Source organism: Pungitius pungitius, chromosome 12, assembly GCF_949316345.1.
Source record: "Pungitius pungitius chromosome 12, fPunPun2.1, whole genome shotgun sequence".
In the NCBI taxonomy this organism is placed as follows: domain Eukaryota; kingdom Metazoa; phylum Chordata; class Actinopteri; order Perciformes; family Gasterosteidae; genus Pungitius; species Pungitius pungitius.
This window is the reverse complement of record NC_084911.1, coordinates 9,193,259-9,211,551: the sequence shown is the minus strand read 5'-3', so window position 1 is coordinate 9,211,551 and position 18,293 is coordinate 9,193,259. Positions and strand designations below refer to the sequence as shown.

The window sequence follows — 18,293 nt, the reverse complement described above, 5'->3', positions numbered from 1 at the left end:
CAGCCGTTTGACCTCCGCTGGGACTTTGTGGCGCCCGGAAAAAACAAGTCCCCATTGAAGTCGCCCTCAGGGGAATGCTCCTTTGCGAGCATCTGAATGGACAAACTTGATCTCGCGACACCAATCTCTCTGGAGTGGAGACACACGCGTGTCTGCGCAAACAGAGTTAAAGCGCGCATGCGGAACGCAAAGCGATTGTGCTCCCAGTAAATCATTATAAATGCCCGTTTGTCGTCATGTGTTTTCACCTTCAAGACAAAAGCCCGCCTGACGAGCTGCTCGCCCTGCCTAGCCGGTTTCAACTGTCAACTACGCACGCACACACACACACACACACACACACACACACACACACACACACACACACACACACACACACACACACACACACACACACACACACACACACACACACACACACACACACACACACACACACACACACACACACACACACACACACACACACACACACACAGAGTACTTTCTCCTGAAACACTTTGATTGCCTTCCTGTTCTTCTACATGAGATGGAATTCATGACACCTGGAGTTGGCGCCTCAAAACACCGATAAATTCGCAGTTACTGGATCATTATGGCGGCATGAAAATGTCTTTTTGGATACGGGAACAATGGTTTCAAGATTTAAGAGGCATTGTCGGATTTCCATTTTCTAGCTTGCAGATGGAGCTTCAAAAAAAAAAAAAAAAAAAAGAAGTCATTTCCCACTTTCCATCGTTAAATTTGAACACATCATGAATCCTATTTGAATCTTTTGAAAGTGTTTAACTCATACATTTGATTATAATTAAAAACAGAAGTCATGGAGCAAATCAATCACCGGGAGCCGCTTCTCCACTCCTTGGAAATAACACTTGCCTTGTATCTTTATATGGCAAATCGACAGCGAATTACACACGGTGCAGACTTCATCTGGCCAGGAGATGAGTGTTAGCGTGCCTATTAACGGGCCGCTGGAAAATAATCATGCCGCGGATGCAGATGGGAAATAGACACGAGTCATGGCTGCAGTTTCTCAAATATTTTTCTTTTAAAAGGAATAATCCAAAAACTTAGCTCATCAAATGGTGCAATTCTACGCTGAACGACAACAGACTCCATTATTTTGCCTGATGTACTTCTGATGAAAGGATACCAGACTGCTTTTGTATCTTATATACATTGTAACATGATTTTACGCTATTCACTGGTGAACAAAACATCTGTTGGAGCATTACTCTTGTGTTGTTGAAGACAAGTTACACAAAAGAAACAAAAAGCTAACACTGCCTTAAAGGGAAAGATTGATTCAACTTTAGGTTGGACTACAAATTCGGTATAAAAATATCAAATCACATGGTTAAAAGTATAGTCATCTGCTGTGGTGAACTGAGCAGAGATGACCTCCTATCAGCGCGCTGGACTTAGAAGTGAAAACAGGCTTTCTAGACTCCCAATCGAAGTCAAGTCGATACACGTGATAAGCGCATCGGTTCCTCAAGACAAGCTTAATCTAAAGCGTGTCCCTTGTCGTGAGATATTAAATCAGGCGCAGCAGATGCGGAGGAGAACCGGAATGACTGTCGGACCCCTCGGCCTCGGAGTGTCAGACGTCGACGTGGCGGGGGCGACAAGGGGAGCAGAATTCTTTCCACCGGCTTCATCGTGAGAGGAGAAGCGAGAAAAAAAAAAAAAAAAGGTTTCGCACGAGCAGGTTTAGGTGCAGACAGATGGAGAGAAACGCCGAGGCTCGTACGGACCTGCTGCTCGTATTTCTGCCTGAGTGCATCGAGCTGCTGGGAGAACTCCTTGGCCTGCTTCTCCCTCAGGGACTTGGACCGGATCAGGTCCTCCTCCACCTTCTCCATCTGGATGCATGAGAAGAACAGAGGCCAAAGAGAATACACAATAGTTCAGCTTTTTATTCACGCAAGTTTTAATGTTTGTGTTGATGAAACAAAAAAGGTAACCAGGCAACAATCGGGGGGGGGGGGGGGGACACAACAAAAGGTTACAGTGTGTGCCCACAAAACAACCAGGCACAATCGACGCCCACACAAAAGCACTTTTCTCACACTACAACTTGCCCATTTTACCTAAACCTTCACTAATCAACCAAAACCCCAGGAAATGATTTGATAAAAAAAAAAAAAACATCAATTGAAGTGTTGAGAAGAGCTCTCAGATCCACTAGTTGAAGACATCGTACATTTGGGAGCACAGTCAAACAGTTTAGTATCTCAAATAAAACACCTGACGTCCCCATCAAGATTAGATGCGCTAGATGAGGCTGGGATGCTGGCAACAATGAAATGGAATTTTTTAATGACCTACACTTGGTAAAGTGCAGTTAAGGTCCCCAAAGGCAAAAGAGAGGAATCCATGAAATCCTTCAAAAAAAAAAAAGAGCCCTGGGACAAACAAACCGTCCCACGAATGTTCTTTCACCCTAATCTTTGTGCAGCGTTCAACTGGACCCGTGGTGGACCGTAAGGGTTCATACGTTCAATTATATATTCAGAGTCTACCAGGATGGTTCAACCCAACCTGCCAATCAAGAAGAGCTCGATCACGGCAGTCGCCTCGCTGCCAACGAGACTGACAAAGCGCCTCGAAGAAGAGCGAGCTTCTCACCGAAAAACGCAAATGCAAAACCACTCTTCAGTGGCGACAGTTCAATAAACATAGACACCGATATTTTTCCAACCAAAAACACTTGGCGCTGGTTAGGGGGTAATTGGCTGAAGTACGACGTCACGGTGGGTACCTCCCCTTTAAAACAATATGATAATATTAGATTATATCAGCGATTCTCAGCTCCCCCCCCCCCCCCCAATCCAGAGCAGATTTTCTTTTGAGAGCACTCTTAAAAGTGGGATACATGTTTTAAAATGAGAAAAGGAGAGAGGTAACCTATTTAGGTAAAACACTGTCTGCGGAGAGGATGAAGAGATGGAGGGACAGAAAGAGGGAAGATAGAGGGATAAAAAAAAAAAAAGGGTAAAAAATTCTTCGGCGACATTAAAGCCTTTGCAGGATAAATGTAATGGAGCAAAGAAGGGTGGGAGGATGACAGGGACGCAGAAGAGACTGCTGCTCTCTCGGCTTTGATGTGGGCTGAGGATAAAGTCAGATCGGGATGCCAGGGGTGTGATGGGAGAGAGCATGAGATGGAAAAATGTGAACAGGAAAAGAGGAGGAGAGCGATGAGGGAAAATCCAGCACTTCAGACATTTTCCGAGCATCGAGGGAGGATGATATCACAACAACAGGCGTTTGAGAAGCAGAAACAACCGAGAAAGGAAACAACGTTTTCGGAAAGTTCTGTCTGTGAACAACACGTTCGAACTGGTGTGCTATTTTCCATGAGGTCTCCCCCCCCCGAATGGCAAAGGACCCCTCAGTTTTCTTTGGGGCGCCTTCTTCAAGGTTCAGAAGCGAGCGGCACATTGCTTCTCTTGTCAATACGCCCACGCAAAAGAACGTCACTAATCAGAGACTAAAACTCGACGCTGTGCGGCCTCGTCCATGCAGCGGGCACACGCACACACACACACACACACACAGGCAGACGTACGGAGGAATTCCAGCGCAGCCAGCGTGGCGCCCTGTTGCAGAGACACAGCCTGACCACAGATGCAACCGCAAAAATGTGTGTGTGTGTGTGTGTGTGTGTGTGTGCGCGCGCATTGTCTTGGTTACTGCTTGTCAAACAGCTCACTCCCTTTGTGGTGGAGCGTAAACGTGAAAGAGAGTCGGCCACAAGTGCATCTGTATTTGCCACTCAACAGGAAACAAAACATGTGCTAATGCGTGTTGTGATTAGAGGCTGATGGAAAGCATGCATACCTGTGATGGGAAACAGCTGTGCACGAGTACTACGTGTTGGCTAATATACTACGGATGCGTGCGTGTGTGTGTCAGACCTGGAGATTCATGTCCGCGTAGGTCTTCTCAGCGCTGAGCTCCACCTGCTTCCTGAACTGCTCCAGGGCCGCGTCCGCCTGCTGGATCTGCTGCCTTTGGCTCTCTCTGGCTCGGTCCAGCTGGCTCTCCATCTCCCTTTGAACCAAAAAACACACACAAAAAGGAGGGCTGAGGAAATCCAGGCGCGCCACGTCGAGAAAGCGGCTAAAAAGGGTTAATGGGGGCTTCTCTTTTTAGAAAACAAAGGAAAGGAAAAGAGAAAACTGACAAGACGTGTATAGAAACAAAGGTCTGGAGGAGTAGTTCAATCCGGGATCACTTGTGTGTCGGGACACCTACTCTCGTGGTGACTGTGCAAGTACGCCAAGGACAGTGAATGTGGGGTCACAGAGTCACAGGAAGGCCCGAGCCGAGACATCGCACTCTCACACACGTATGCACTAATTAACGTTTCATTATTCCCAACAGACAGACCAGCGGGAAGGAGAATAGACGTTTGGCCCGCAGGGCGGGGCTTTAAACCACAATTACAACATGACCACGGCGGGCGGAGGAGGACACACAATCTCCACACATTTATCTTGATTTCACAACGCTTTACCGGCAAGTGTGTGCGGGTGGGTGTGTTTTACAATTCATAAAGGGCACGGCTCATTAGCGCAGTGATGAAAGCATAGCGGGTAGAACTGAACACACACATGCACCTTACAAAAACAAAACCGCATCAGCAAAAATAACTGAAGTCTTTGCCGGAGCACACTCACATTCTCAAATTCTCGTAATCAAAGCAATAACTCCATCAAGATAGAGAACATCAAACAAGCAAGACAAAAAAAAAAAACGAAACAGAAAGTCAGTGGAGAGGAACAGAACTATGTGAAAAAGCGAAAGGAGAGAGGCAGAGGACTGAAAAAGGAATGTGCGAGCTTTCTCTCCTCTTTATAGTCTTCTGTCGCTTTGTAATTTTGGTCTCTCTCATGTCGGACATCAAACAAGAATAGTTTTTTTTTTTCTTCCCTTTTTTCTCCCTCTCTCACAATTTTGTGTACTCTGTAATTATTAATCAGTCTTGTTGCACGACTGCCTTCCGGGCTCAGACAGACACAAAAGGTTTAAAAGGAGACTAAAGATGGAAAAAGACAGGAAGGGAGAAAAGGAGGATGTCACAGAAATAGAAAAGTTTTTCAAAAACTTCCAAAGCAGAGCCAAAATGAATTGTGTGCGTGTGTGTGTAGCTGCCTTTGTTCACGAGCCACAGTCACACACGCTCTTTGTGTGACTGACAACTCTACCCGGCAGGTGAAAACATCACCTTTTGGCCCTTCCTATGAGAACAACTGCCTGTGCGGGCGTGGTCACAAGAGGGAGGTAGACAGCGTGTCACCATCAATAACAGAGCACTGACTGGTGGGATGAGAGGAATGACAAGAACAAGAAGAAGAAAAAAAAAAAGGAGTTAGGGAGGCCAGGCGGGCAGAAGCGGCGAGGGTAGAGGAAGGCCAGGGGTGCCAGGGGCGGCCCCGTTGGCTTTAAATGGATCCCTCTGGTTGGAAAAGTGGAAGGAGACGAGGATCAAATTAAAGATGTGCCTTTCGCTAAAGAGGAAGTCCTCCCATCCCTCAATGCCCAAACAGCTGTTTAAAGTGGAGGAAGGGAAGGAGGCGAAGAGACAGGGAGGGAGAGTGTTCACAGGGTGAAGGAGCTTCCGCCACCCGGCCGCCTGGCAGACAGGAGGGCTGCTGGGATGCCGGCGTTTCCCAGACTGCCCTGACCACACACTGCCACATGCCGCCTGCGTGTGTGTGTGTGTGTGCGCGCACCAAGTGCTGGATATAAGGAGACAAGGAACTTACTGTACGTGAACATTTACATAAACGTACAGTGTGTGCAAGAGTACACATTAAAGTCAAAGCACACAAAAGGGAACCCTTAATTGCCTAAATGCAAACATTATTTTCACGCAAGTGGAGTATTTAGGAACGGTACGGGCTGTGATGTGGTTGGAGGAGAGGATGGAAAAGACTGACAAACAGACTTAAATGCCCGCTTGCATGCGGATGACTCTGCTCCAGCGTATGAAAAGAGTGTGTGTACACGTGGTGTGTGTGTGTGTGTGTGTGTGTGCGCGCATCTGCTTCTGTGAGCTCATCCAAACGGAATGATAACGAATCCACAGACACATCAAAGGTGCATGTAAAAAAAGAAAGAAGAAAAGCAGAGCACATAAAGAAAATGCAAAACTGAAATATTCAGCGCCATGTGAAGAAACAGGCTTGGTTTTCATCCCCGGTGAAAGAGAAAAGGGGGGTGGTGGGTGGTGGGGAGAACAAAACAAACAGAAAAGAAATAGGCGCAGAATAAAAGACAGACCACGAATAAGCAAAGACACAAGAGTGAAAAGCACAAGGACAAGATATTAAAGCCAGAGAGAGAGAGAGAATGAGAGTAGAAAACAGCTTGATGGCTGTAAAACAGCCGGACAATGTGGCCCGTTTATGAACCGGATTTCATCTCAAGATATGAAGCCAAAAAACAGCCACATAGGAAGAAGGAAAGAAAGAGGTCTCTCCTTTTTTTGATCCGTCTCCCACAGGGGCATCAGGGCTTGCCAGTCATCAGGGTGCGGTACCAGCCTCTGTCAAAAACTAACATCACACAATTATTTCTTCTTAGATATAACTATTTATACCAATCCCATCGGCTTGCAGTGGAACACAAACATTGAACCAGTCAACAGAAAACTTGTCCAAAGCTCTTGAGCAAATCAACACTGCATTCCTCATTACACAACATCTTTTTTTTGTATTTAGTAAAATTAATCTTTTTTTTTAAAAACAATTTGTACATTTGATGGATTTTTTTTCTTTACTGTTTTGAGATACTTTGGGAGCAAATGCTCAATCAAGCATGATGCTCTCCGCTGCCAACAACAACAGGGTTGAGGGTGTGACTTCCCCTCGCGTTGGTTAACGTGTCAAAGCCACCTAAACGCCCTAATGAGCAGTGTGGGTAAACAAAAAACAAAACAAAAAAAACATGGCACATGTCTGTCTCACATTTCAAAACTGCTCTTCAGTTCAGTTAGTTATTTGATATTTCTTTGCTGGAGGGGGAGAGATCTTACTCATGGTTTGGAACGGGCTTTTTCCTCCTTCCATCGTGCATTTAGATGCTATTTGGCTTCATGAATTATGCAGACTGCAGCACAATGCTAAATCAACTAGGCACGAGTCCCTGCAGTAAACATACTCTATTTACATATCCCAAACATGGAAGCTTCCTAATGAGACAATGAAACCCCTAAAGACAATCCCACCACATTGAGTTGTTTCAGTGCATTAATTAACTGTAATAATACTGTCAGTGCGCATTTGCAAGTAAGCTGGTTTTGTGAAATAAACGTCATATTTGGTTAAGCGTGACAATCATGTTAGGAATTTAATGACGTTACATCATGATATGCAAATGTCCCAAAATCAATCATCATCACATATCAGCAATCACATATTAAGGGATGCGATTAGAGCTGGATTGCTAAATGTCATGGTAGCTAATAACTTATCTACCCAGAGTAGAAAAATATCATCTGCCTCATTATCTGTCCATTAAATTCAATATCCACAAAGAAATCCTGACTAAACTTGCAGCTAGGGTTGTCACGATACAAAAATGATGACTTCAATGCAATACCGGCCGTCTATATCATGACACCCAATACTTACAATTCATTACCACAAATACGATACTGGTACATTTATCTATATTAGTAATAAACCGGTTCCCTTTTTTACCAGCTTGTTCCTCTCCAGCTTTTTGAACACAAATGGCATATGGCATTAATATTAGAATAAGCATACAGCAAGATATCAATGACAACCCGGAACCTTGTCTTCTTACTACTGGAGTTCCTCAGGGCTTCGTCCTGGGTCCCCTCTTCTTCTGTCCCTACACCAACTCTGTCGACTTTGTCATTCGCTTGCATGGTTTCTCCTACCACAGCTACGCCAATGACACTCAAATAATTCTCTCATCCCCCTTACTCTGACACTCAGGTGGCAACACGGATCTGTCTGTGTGACTGACATCTCTCAGTGGATGTCCGCTCACCACCTGAAGATCAAAGACTCTCCTACCCAGGACCTGACTGTTAACTATGGCAACTCCGTGTTAACGCCCACTTTGACTGCTAGGAACCTCGGTGTGACACTGGACAGCCAACTCTCCGACTCCCAGCATCACAGCGATAACACGATCCTGTAGGTACACGCTCTACAACATCAGGAGAATACGACCCCTTCTCACTCAGAAGGCCTTGACTATTGCAACTCTCTCCTGCTACCGCCATTCAACCTCTGCAGCACATCCAGAATGCAGCAGCTCAATTGGTCTTTAACCTTCCTACTCCACTCCTCCGCTCTCTTCACTGGTCACCAGTGGCTGCCCGCATCCAGTTCAAAACATTGGTGCTCACATACCATGCTGTGAATGGATCAAGTCCAGTCTACGTCCAGGACATGGTCAAAGCCTACATCCCAACCCGCACACTCCGCTCTGCATCTGCCAAGCTGCTTGTCCCTCCCTCGCTGAGAGCAAAGCGTTCGACAACATCACGACTCTTTGCAACATAACTTGCGGCATTGGAGATTACTGCAGTGACAGCAGATGGTAGACCTCTAGTTCAAGATGCACTGTGCAGGATTTGTCTTCAGAGGAAGCACCTTTTGTTGAGTTAAGGCAACAGAACCCGTCCGTGTGGACTCTTTATACCTCATTGTTCACAACTACACATGGCAAGATAGACTTTTGATGATGTAGCTACGAGTGCTGGATGAGAACAGCCTTCAGCAAAGCACAGATTAAGGAGAGGGAGTTCCATTACACGGCTACTTCTGTACACAGTTTTTTGCCTCCATTTCAAAGCTACAAATTGAACGACACGTGTGAATATGGCGATAGGATGTAACTGTTCTGAAACCCGGAGCTAGCTTGTTACGGTACTTCCTTTTGTCAGCTCCGTCGTGTCTATGCGACTACTTATCAATAAAATAATCAAGCTCGGAGGGTGAATTCACACGCGGTTCTGCACTCAATGTATACATGGGCATGGCGAATAACCGATAAGAGAACAATGCACAGGGGCGTGCTTACAGATAAAGAAATAGATCCCCAATGATCCCCCCAAACCAGGCGGTTGCCATGGGAGTAAATATCCAGCCGCGGTGAAACTCTTCAATATTCAGGATTCATTCCTCCACCTCAACACTACTCTGCTCGGCAACCACTGGTCCCTCTCCGGACAACCAGCACCACCCCCCCCATTCCCTGCCGTCATGGGAGAGGAATGCTGAGAAAGATAACACCACTTCAAAGACAGACCCCCCCCACACAGACACACGGATGGATGTAAGGTTTTGCATGTGCACACATAAAATAACATGAAAGCGCATGGTGGATGCATCCTGCACCTTAAAGGGGCCGAGGTGGCCCTATCTCATGGGAGCATGTGGGCAGGCGTGTACACAAACACTAGCAACGGCACCCAGGCCAGACGTGAACGGACAATTAAGAGCAATTAAAAGAACTGCTTTGATGCGTCAAGAGCCGATCCCTAAATCAGTGATTCTCAACTGGTGGGTCGCGGACCCATTTTTAATGGGTCGCGGGCCATAATGAATGGGAAAATAAAAAAATTGAATTAAAAAAAAAAAAATCACAAAAAATTCATCCTGTGATTTTATTTTGAAGGGACTTATTTAATGCAGCGGTGTGTGGTTTTCTTGCCGGCTCGTCCGTCCATGTTTTCAGCAGCGTGTGCCAGGTTGGGTCAAACCATTCTGATATGGGGCAGACATTGGGTTTTTAGGATAATTAAACATCCTGAATATAAAATTCAGCTTATGAACTTGATTTTTAATAAATTTGAGATGTTGAGAATGTTCCTCGAATTGGGTCGCGGCTTGTCATTAAGGGGTGATGGTGGGTCCCGGAGCCAGACCAGTTGAGAACCACTGCCCTAAATCAAACAGCGAATTGGTCTTAGGCACCTCGACGCTCAAAGTGAGGCAGAAGTCGCTGCTGAGACGCAGTCAGGGCACCTGGGAAGGCCCGTGGTTTTAAATGAGCCGGCTGGTGCCAAGCGGCAGGAAGCAGGACCGGAACGGATGGAAAAAATTTGGTGGTGATGGCCTCTTCGTGGGCAGGCTGTCATACCTCTCTGCTTTAAATATTCTGATGATTTCCCAATGTTTTTACATTTTGGATTTGAAGGTCACTGTTGAAAAAACGCATGAAAGCTGTTCCTCAGATGAGCCCCCCCCCCCCCCCCCCTCCCCCCTCTCGGTGTGGTGCATCTCTCCATCTCTATGCTAATGCCCTGAAATGATCTGAGGCTCATTGCAATAAAAGAAATGGGGAGAAACTTGAGCTTTGTGATTCTTGTTGTTGCTATAGTAACACAGAACTAGATCTCAAACGGAGACGGCAATGCTCATTTGCATGGCAGGACAGTGGGATGGAGACCGTAAAAAGAAAAAGGGGTGTGTGTGGTTAACAGCTCCATGTGCTAGACATAAACAACTATAACCCTAAACTAGCAGACACGTTCATCCTCAGTCGTATAAAGAACACATCAAAACAGGATTTTCACAGGCACATTTCCCTTATACAGCAGAGCTTGTGGGTCAACACTCATCATAACACAGCGCACATAGCACGCAGTATCTGGAGGGCATGTCGAGCAGTGCGACTCGTTTCATTTCATCAGCCATCTTCGCACAGACACACCCCTGCATGCGGTCTTGCTCAGTCTTTGAAGTTCCCCTGGATCCCCTTTAAAGGCCATCAGTGTTGTCACGACGACAGGCAGGTAGACTTCAAACTGCTGATTGTGTGTCTGTCAGTGTGTGTGTGTGTGTGTGTGTGTGTGTGTGTGCGCGGAGTCTGAGTACTTAATTAGCCGAGAGGCCGGCGGGGCTACTTCTACTTCTCAGTGTTTAGCACTAAACGAGGGAATGGCTGTCTCGTTACTGATACCATCAACAAGGGATAGTTCATGCACAAAGGGATCCGTCTGCTGCGCTTGTCCTCGGTTGCCGAGCTGAGGATGACAAACGCAAACAACATGCAGGCACAATCGTCAATGTCGCTTTGCGAGCTTGACGCGGAACACCGAATGCCACAAGATGGCAAAATGACGGAAACACAAAAGGGAGAACAATTAACAGACCCCGTCTCCTTCACCTAAAAGGAGCGCTTTATAGGAAGCCACTTTTAAGTCTTGACATGTGGCTGACACACATAGTGCCTCTGGGAAAAAATAAAACAAAAACTACAGCCACGCTCAGCCCGTTGCGTCCAACCCTCGGCTCTGGGCTGCTGTCGCACTGGGACAAAGACCACTTCCCATGGGGCTGAAGGCACCGGAACCCCCTTTGGCTGCGTATAACTGTTTAGCCAGAACCCATTTCTAGTTTTTGCCAGCTTGAGACCCAGTACTAGGGTCCTGCACGAGACTGGTTGAAGTCTGTTGTCAAGTCTTTGAATGAGAGGACTTCTCCCTGCTGTTACTGAGCACTCTACGCTAACAGCACAAAAAAAAAAAAACATCAAAGAGTGTTCGAGGGTAGGCTTTTACATTTTTTTTTTTTAAAAGACCTTAAATTCAGGCACCCTGTTAGTAGGATCAAAGGCTCAAAGTCCCGAGACAAATGAGTCTCTAATAAAGTCAAAGTCAAGGATCAAATGTGTGACACTAATAACTGTATATGTGTGTTTTGGGGAACGGCCGACAAGGGCACCTGCAGTCCAAACAGTACCAGAGAAGAACAACGGTCCATAAACCTGTCAAATAACCTGCGGCGCCATCGCTGTGTTTTGCCGTTATTCGTTATCGTGAAGGAGTGTGTGCTCGGGGTCACACACTGTATTTTATTCTTTTATTACAAGGATCGCCGAGGTGAAGATGACAACAGCAATAAGTACACTTAAGTTCTGCAATAACACTTTTCACAGTGGTGGAAATGGGTGTGTCACACCCACTTGTACCACTTGTACCTGAGAGCATCTTCTAGTTTGGCTATCTTCCTCGTCGCTTCGGTTCTCTCGTTCTCGGCTTCATTTTGGATTGCCAAAACCTAAAGTGAGGGAGGGAAAGCGAGAGGTGAGGTGGAGGTGAGTGCACAAGCAGACACCATCAAACATCACTCAGCAGAACTCCCGTGTCTTTGACCTCGTGCATCTGGCCTCGTGTCTTTTCTCTATCACCACATCAAAAGTACCCGGGTGAGCCCATCCGAGGGGCTCTGTGGCAGCCGCATGGGCCCCGGTTACTCTGGTCTCTGTCATGTGTCTCAGTCGGGGGGGGGGGGGGGGGGGAAGCACCACTGATGAAAACACACACACACACGCAAAACTCCTGACTTTCTTTCAGAGAAGCATAATTTAAATTCTCCTCGACCCGAAATAAAGTGCACAAAGGCCTGCTAAGTTCTTGCAGGTGTCTCTGCCACGAAGGGGCCCCGTCTCTGGGTGTGCCGGCCCGCCACAACTATGGCACTTTGAAGATGACCCAGGTGCAGCAGGTCTTTAAAAAAACCAAATGTTCACCTAAGGAGTCTGGCTCGGAACGGTCTGGTCCGGCTCAGGTTGTTAGGACCGGTCTTTTGGCTCGGCGGTTTACAGCTGCCCCGTGGCTTTGAAGAGAGTCCCCCAAAAGTAAAAAGGCAATTAAGTGCAGGCCCGGGTAACACTGACAGTTACTTACTTCAATGAGGGAAATGTCTCTCTTGAACACACTTCTTTTGCGTAGTGGATCTACAAAGTTTATTCAGATTTTCTTATAACTTCCCAGTTCTCAACTTTGATCCCTTTAGAACTTTTATGCTAAATAATGCTTATTTTCCCCGTTTCTTCTTTGCCCAGTCCTTCATCTACTCATTAATCACTGCCCCGATTTTACGAGACCAGACATTAAAGCAGAGGGGGGGGGGGGGGGGGGGCGAAAAAGGAAAGTCTGGCCTTTGATCTCCACTTGACCGTAATAGCGGTGTCCAGGCGGAATCAAGAACACACTACCTTTTTCTCACAGTCGATCCGCACTTCGTCCGTTTCCTGGTGAAACCTTGTCTCTTGATCCTGAAAGGAAGCAGATGAAAGATAATGTGACACATCGAACGCACTCGTGCTGCCACGGTGACGAATAGGTACACATTTAAAACGTGCCACGCCACCCACCCCCAAAAAAATCGAAAAAAATCGTACCTTGACTTGTTGGTGGCTTTGATTTTGAACGTCCAAGAGCTGCTGCTTGAGTGCAGCTATCGTTTTCTCCAAGTCCCCCATCACCTCAGAGGACTGGAGGAGAGGAAGTTAATCAAAACCTCAACAGTGCGAATGCATATTGTTGGCGAGAGCGCGGTGGACGCGATGTAGGACCTTAGCAGCGGACAGATCGTGTTCCTGATGCAAGTGGCTCAGTTGGGTCTCATGTTGGACTCGGAGCTCCTGCTCGTGCTGCTCCTTCTCCTTCTGCAGCACCGTGTTTCTGTGCACGGTCAGAGAGCACGACTGTGTGGTTGGCACAAACACGCATGACCCGTACCGGTGATGCAGCAGATATATTATAATAAAGAGTGCGTAGTGACCACCTTGTTATTAAGATATTATTAAGTCCCCCCCCCCCCCCCCCCCCGCCCTTTTATCGCACCGTCTGTTGGCCTCCTGCAGCTCGGTGCTGATGGATACGACGTGAGTCTCCAACTGGGCCTTCTCCCGAGTCATCCGTTGGCGCAGCGCGTTGCCCTTCTCCACCTCGGCGGACTGCTGCTTCACCCGCAGCTCCAGCGCCCGCTGCGTCTGCTCCTGGACCGCAAGCGGACCACATGGAGTGAGACACAGACAGGTGCAGGAATGTGGCTAATGATGTAGCCGAACCCCTCTGGACTATATATATATATATATATATATATATATATATATAAATATTTTGAGTGAAAGACAAAGACACATTTGAGATACTGAAGGTTTCAACGAACGTCTTCTCTTTGCAAACGGTGCCAGAAGAAACCCTTTTGACCAGCAGGTCCCTGTTCTGTTTGACCATCGTACTGTACTAAATTTGGAAATGTAAATGGAAAACTGAACCATCATAATAATCACATGTGTTGTGGCTGAGACCAGATCCCTCCAAGGGAGGGATTTAATCTAATTTAATCCATAACATACACATGTACCAGCAGTCAGGTGATTTGATTGGAAAACATAAAAAGCTCAAAACAGGATTCAGATTCTTCAATAAAGACGACCATCAAAGACCAGCCGACGTGGACTATTCGATGGAAGAGAATGTCGCCCCCCCGCGCCCCCCTTCTCCTCCCCCCCCCTCCCCGCATGCGAGCCCTTTGTATACACTGTGGTTGTCACAGCGCGGAATGCCTGATAAAGGGCGATGACGGGGGAGGGGGGGGGTTGCTGATTAAAGATGGCGTGCGCCAGTCAATTTAGACGATGACAGCGGCCCAGGCGATGACAGGAGGCAGAATAACAGGGATGTGGGTGGGGGCGGGGGGGGGGGGGGGGTTGTTGGAGCAGAGTACCAGGGCTCATGTGAGTGACGTTTGTGTAAGCGGCGGAGGGTGCCGGGTTAAAGAAGCTGAGAAGTAACAAGGGGAGGGGGGGGGGGCTGTGTTGGACGCGTGCTGACACACTTAGTGCGACGAGAGGGCGCTTGTTCTCATCTTCTGCCAGAGAGCTGAGGCCTGACACCTGGAGAGAGAGAGAGAGAGAGAGAGAGGGAGAGGGAGAGGGAGAGGGGGGGGGGTGCGCAAATCATGTCCCATAATTAGGTGTTTTAGAAGGAGAATTACAAGGTGTGAAGAGCGGCCTCCATGCGTTATGAGCTCTCTGTCAGAGAGAGATTGAGAAGGGGACACAAGTCTTTGAAGTCGTGGTGGGGGGAGGGGGGGGGGGGGTTGAGGACATGGATGAACTTTAACTGTTTCGGTATCTGGGAGACAGCCGGCATCACTCATCTCCTGAGGCTTTGTGTATGCATGAATGCCGGGGGCTTTAAACTCCAGCGGGAGCGGTGGGGGGGGGCGAGTGAACCAGAGCCGCTGACAGAAGACAGAAGGAAGGAAGGCGGAGTAAACCGTGGCCTGACACCATGATCCTAATAGTGCAACGTTTACGCCCGCTTCACGAGGTTTATGCTTCGCAGCTCGTCTCTTACGATAAAAACCCATCAATCACACGAATCCGTTACCATGTGGACGTGCGCGGAAAGCGACCGAGGTTCGGATGGCGCGATAGCCGATAGCGGCTTGTCTTGTCTTTTCAAACACCTACTCTGTCGCCCCTGCCCTGCGCATAGGTAGCGTCCAAAAATAACACCATCTGACATCCCTGTAAGCCCCCCCCCCCCCCCCCCACTGTGAGCTCTCTGATCTGCGTCGGAGGATAAAAGTCGAACCAGGTAGAGTCCGGGCAGATGGAGAGTCTTCATTCCGCCGTTATTCGAGAGCCAGATGAATCACCCACCCGAGTTTGTCTTGGCTCGCATACTTTAGCGGTGAACCGAGCGACCTTCCTTCACATTGTGTTTCTGGGTATGAACTTTTTATTCATTTTTTATTAGCTGCTAGGTCTCCCCCTCACAGTGAGCAGAGGAGAAGTAGTGGCCTGAAACCAAGAGGCAGATGGGATCATTACAGACGGTACACGCCTCACGCTCAGAGCTACTGGAGCAACCGGATCAGACTGAAGATTCCACAAGATGTAACATGTAACATGTAACACGGCCAAACTCGGGTCTTCGGACTGAGATCTTCAACAGCACAGAAAATATGTATTGTAGAGACGTAGGGTTAGAGACACCGAACAAGTGTGCCGCCATAACGCGCCTGAGATAAACTTTGAACTTCCTACAGTGGCCGTGTGTGTGTGTGTGTGTGTGTGTGTGTGTGTGTGTCTGTGTGTGTGTGCGTGCGTCTGACGGACCAATCTCGGCTGATTTTCAGTGACAGGAACTCCTTTCATTCTCTGGGGGCCTCGTCTGTCCTAACTTATTAAAAGAGGGGCCTCACCTGCGGCCCTGCACCGTCTGCACGGTGTTTGATGGCTTTACAATAATATTGGGCTGCTGACGGATTAAGGCCAGCAGCCATATGCCTGGATGTGTAATGCGTACGAGGGTCCACGCATGCGGACTCTAATGACAATGCTATTCAGGAGGAGATGTGGTCGGCTGGCCTCCGGTGTTGATGATCCCCATTAGTGTAACGCGCGCGATGCCACTTAAAACCTTTCATACGACATCAAAGAAACTGTCGCTTTGGGAGGTGTGTGAGAGTGTGTGTGTTTAATTCACACCTTGATCAAAGACCTTTATAAAGATGACAGAGACACCAGAGTCATTCTCGCAGCCAAAGGTTACAGGAAGTCTCCCTTCATTTGAGCCGTGGAGCGACCTGGGTCCCCATTTTACGATTACGGATTTCAAACGTGTGCATAAACTCTCCTCAGAGCAAAAAAAAATACACCCATCTTCCTACCCAGTTTGTTCCAGTGAAAGTCTGGTGTCAATAACCTGCCCACACCGAGTGTCTGAACACTGCAGCGAGCGTATGCTCCACAGGTCGGGTGGGATAAACATGAGAGGACTAATCCACGCTAAGTCGAGCTACACGAGGTCTGGGATGAGTTCAAAAGTGTTTGAAGTCAATGTGTGGCACACATTTACTCCTATACATGAAGTCGGCTTGAGATAACACATCAACATCCCAACTCACGCACGCACGCACGCACGCACGCACAGACATCATCCCCCTCGCCGCGGCCGTCATACTCACTGCTGCCCGGGACCGGGCGATATACTCGGCCTCCATCTGCGCCAGCCGGAGGTTGGTGTCCTCCAGCAGCTCCTGGATGTTCTCAGTGTGCTTCTTTTGCAACTTGAACTTGTCCTGCTCCATCTCGGTCACGGCGGCGTGCAGCTGGCGGAAGAGAAGCGCACATCAGCCTCAGGGCTGCAGGACATCCCAACCCATGCACTTCTCGTTCCCGTACCTTCTTCTCCCACTCGTTTCTCAGGGAGTCGGTGCTCTGATCCGACATCTTCTTCAGCTCAGCGATCTGCTTCTCTTTGCTCTCGCAGACCGCCTGGGACTCCCGCGTCACACTCTGAACTGTTTGACGCCCGGGCACTTGGTCAATGTTAATACAACGATCATGCTTCGATAAAAATTGCCAGCAGGGTTGACCTTTGCCGAGTTGGTTGACCCGCAACAGCAAAGGAGAGGAACGGCAAAGACAAAGAATAAAATAACATTGTGTGATCACAGTTTAGATTAGGCGGCACAGCTGGAGAACGTCGCTCTACACCAGCGCGGCCTCTGGTGCGGTTGTATCTTTTTGGGGCTATTTGCACAGAGTGTTCAGGGACACCAGTATAAACATCCATCCAGTTAACCCCCGCCATCGCCTGACCTCTCACCTTTCCTCTCCAGCTTACGGATCATCTCCTCAGACTCTTTCTGCTTGGCCCGATGAAGGCTCTTAGTCTCCTCGATCTCGGCATTCTTTCGGTCCAGAATCTCAGGAGAGAGGGACAAAGGGGAGGGGGGGGGGGGGGGGGGGGGGGTTGTGTTACTGCTGAGGAAATGGCACCCGTTTGCATCCATGAAGGAGGTTCTTTTGAACCTGGGAGTCTACCAGTAGCTATTAAAAGTTATAAGAAGACTACAAACAGTGTTTGAAATCTTTAGGCTGTACCTTGACTAAAACACTAGCAAACCGCAGCATTAACAAATGGTTGCACTTAAATTGTACTTATAATGGCAAATTTATATAACATGTTTTGATCTGGTCTGCTGGCAAGTGAACCAAAAGGTTATCTATAAAAAATAAACTTTAATCGCATCTATGATGATTAAAAAGAGGACAGTGTGGCAACTCTCCATTATGAGGAAGACGATACACAACTGCATCGTGTCGATGAATGTTCAACACGGCGGCTTTCTGCCCACAGGTTTTTGGGAAAATTGCACTCTAAAAAGTATGTATAGGTGAGTTGAATTCATATCGACATTGGTACTACTCAAACAAACCACTAAGCTGAACAAAACACACATTCTGGCCGATATGGCTGGATACAAGTAAGAGTGGTTATATTTTCGTTGACCACCGTCCCAAAGATCAGGCGACTTTATCTTTCGAGTATTTGTGTTCTACCCAAGTGCCCTTATTTGCCAGACACGTCAGCCTCTCTGTGTGAAAGGGACAGGGGAGATGAAAGGAGGACGGGGCGACTGGAGCCAAGGTTGGCCAAACATTCAGGGACACCATTTTTTCAATTTATCCAGCCCAGAGGC

The 18,293-nt window shown here is 47.7% G+C and overlaps 1 protein-coding gene across 1 annotated transcript in view; it reads right to left on the bottom strand.

Annotated features, from left to right (window-relative positions):
- cep112 (centrosomal protein 112) overlaps window positions 1-18,293 on the bottom strand; it is a 68,897-nt gene that overhangs the window by 35,802 nt on the left and 14,802 nt on the right. The window contains exons 10-19 of the mRNA XM_062566206.1: window positions 17,417-17,516; window positions 16,990-17,108; window positions 16,773-16,916; window positions 13,631-13,785; window positions 13,360-13,468; window positions 13,186-13,278; window positions 13,000-13,059; window positions 11,980-12,059; window positions 3,927-4,062; window positions 1,761-1,868 (exon numbers count right to left, since the gene is read on the bottom strand). Of these exons, the coding sequence (XP_062422190.1) occupies window positions 1,761-1,868; window positions 3,927-4,062; window positions 11,980-12,059; window positions 13,000-13,059; window positions 13,186-13,278; window positions 13,360-13,468; window positions 13,631-13,785; window positions 16,773-16,916; window positions 16,990-17,108; window positions 17,417-17,516 (1,104 nt within the window). The remainder of the gene's footprint in view (window positions 1-1,760; window positions 1,869-3,926; window positions 4,063-11,979; window positions 12,060-12,999; window positions 13,060-13,185; window positions 13,279-13,359; window positions 13,469-13,630; window positions 13,786-16,772; window positions 16,917-16,989; window positions 17,109-17,416; window positions 17,517-18,293) is intronic.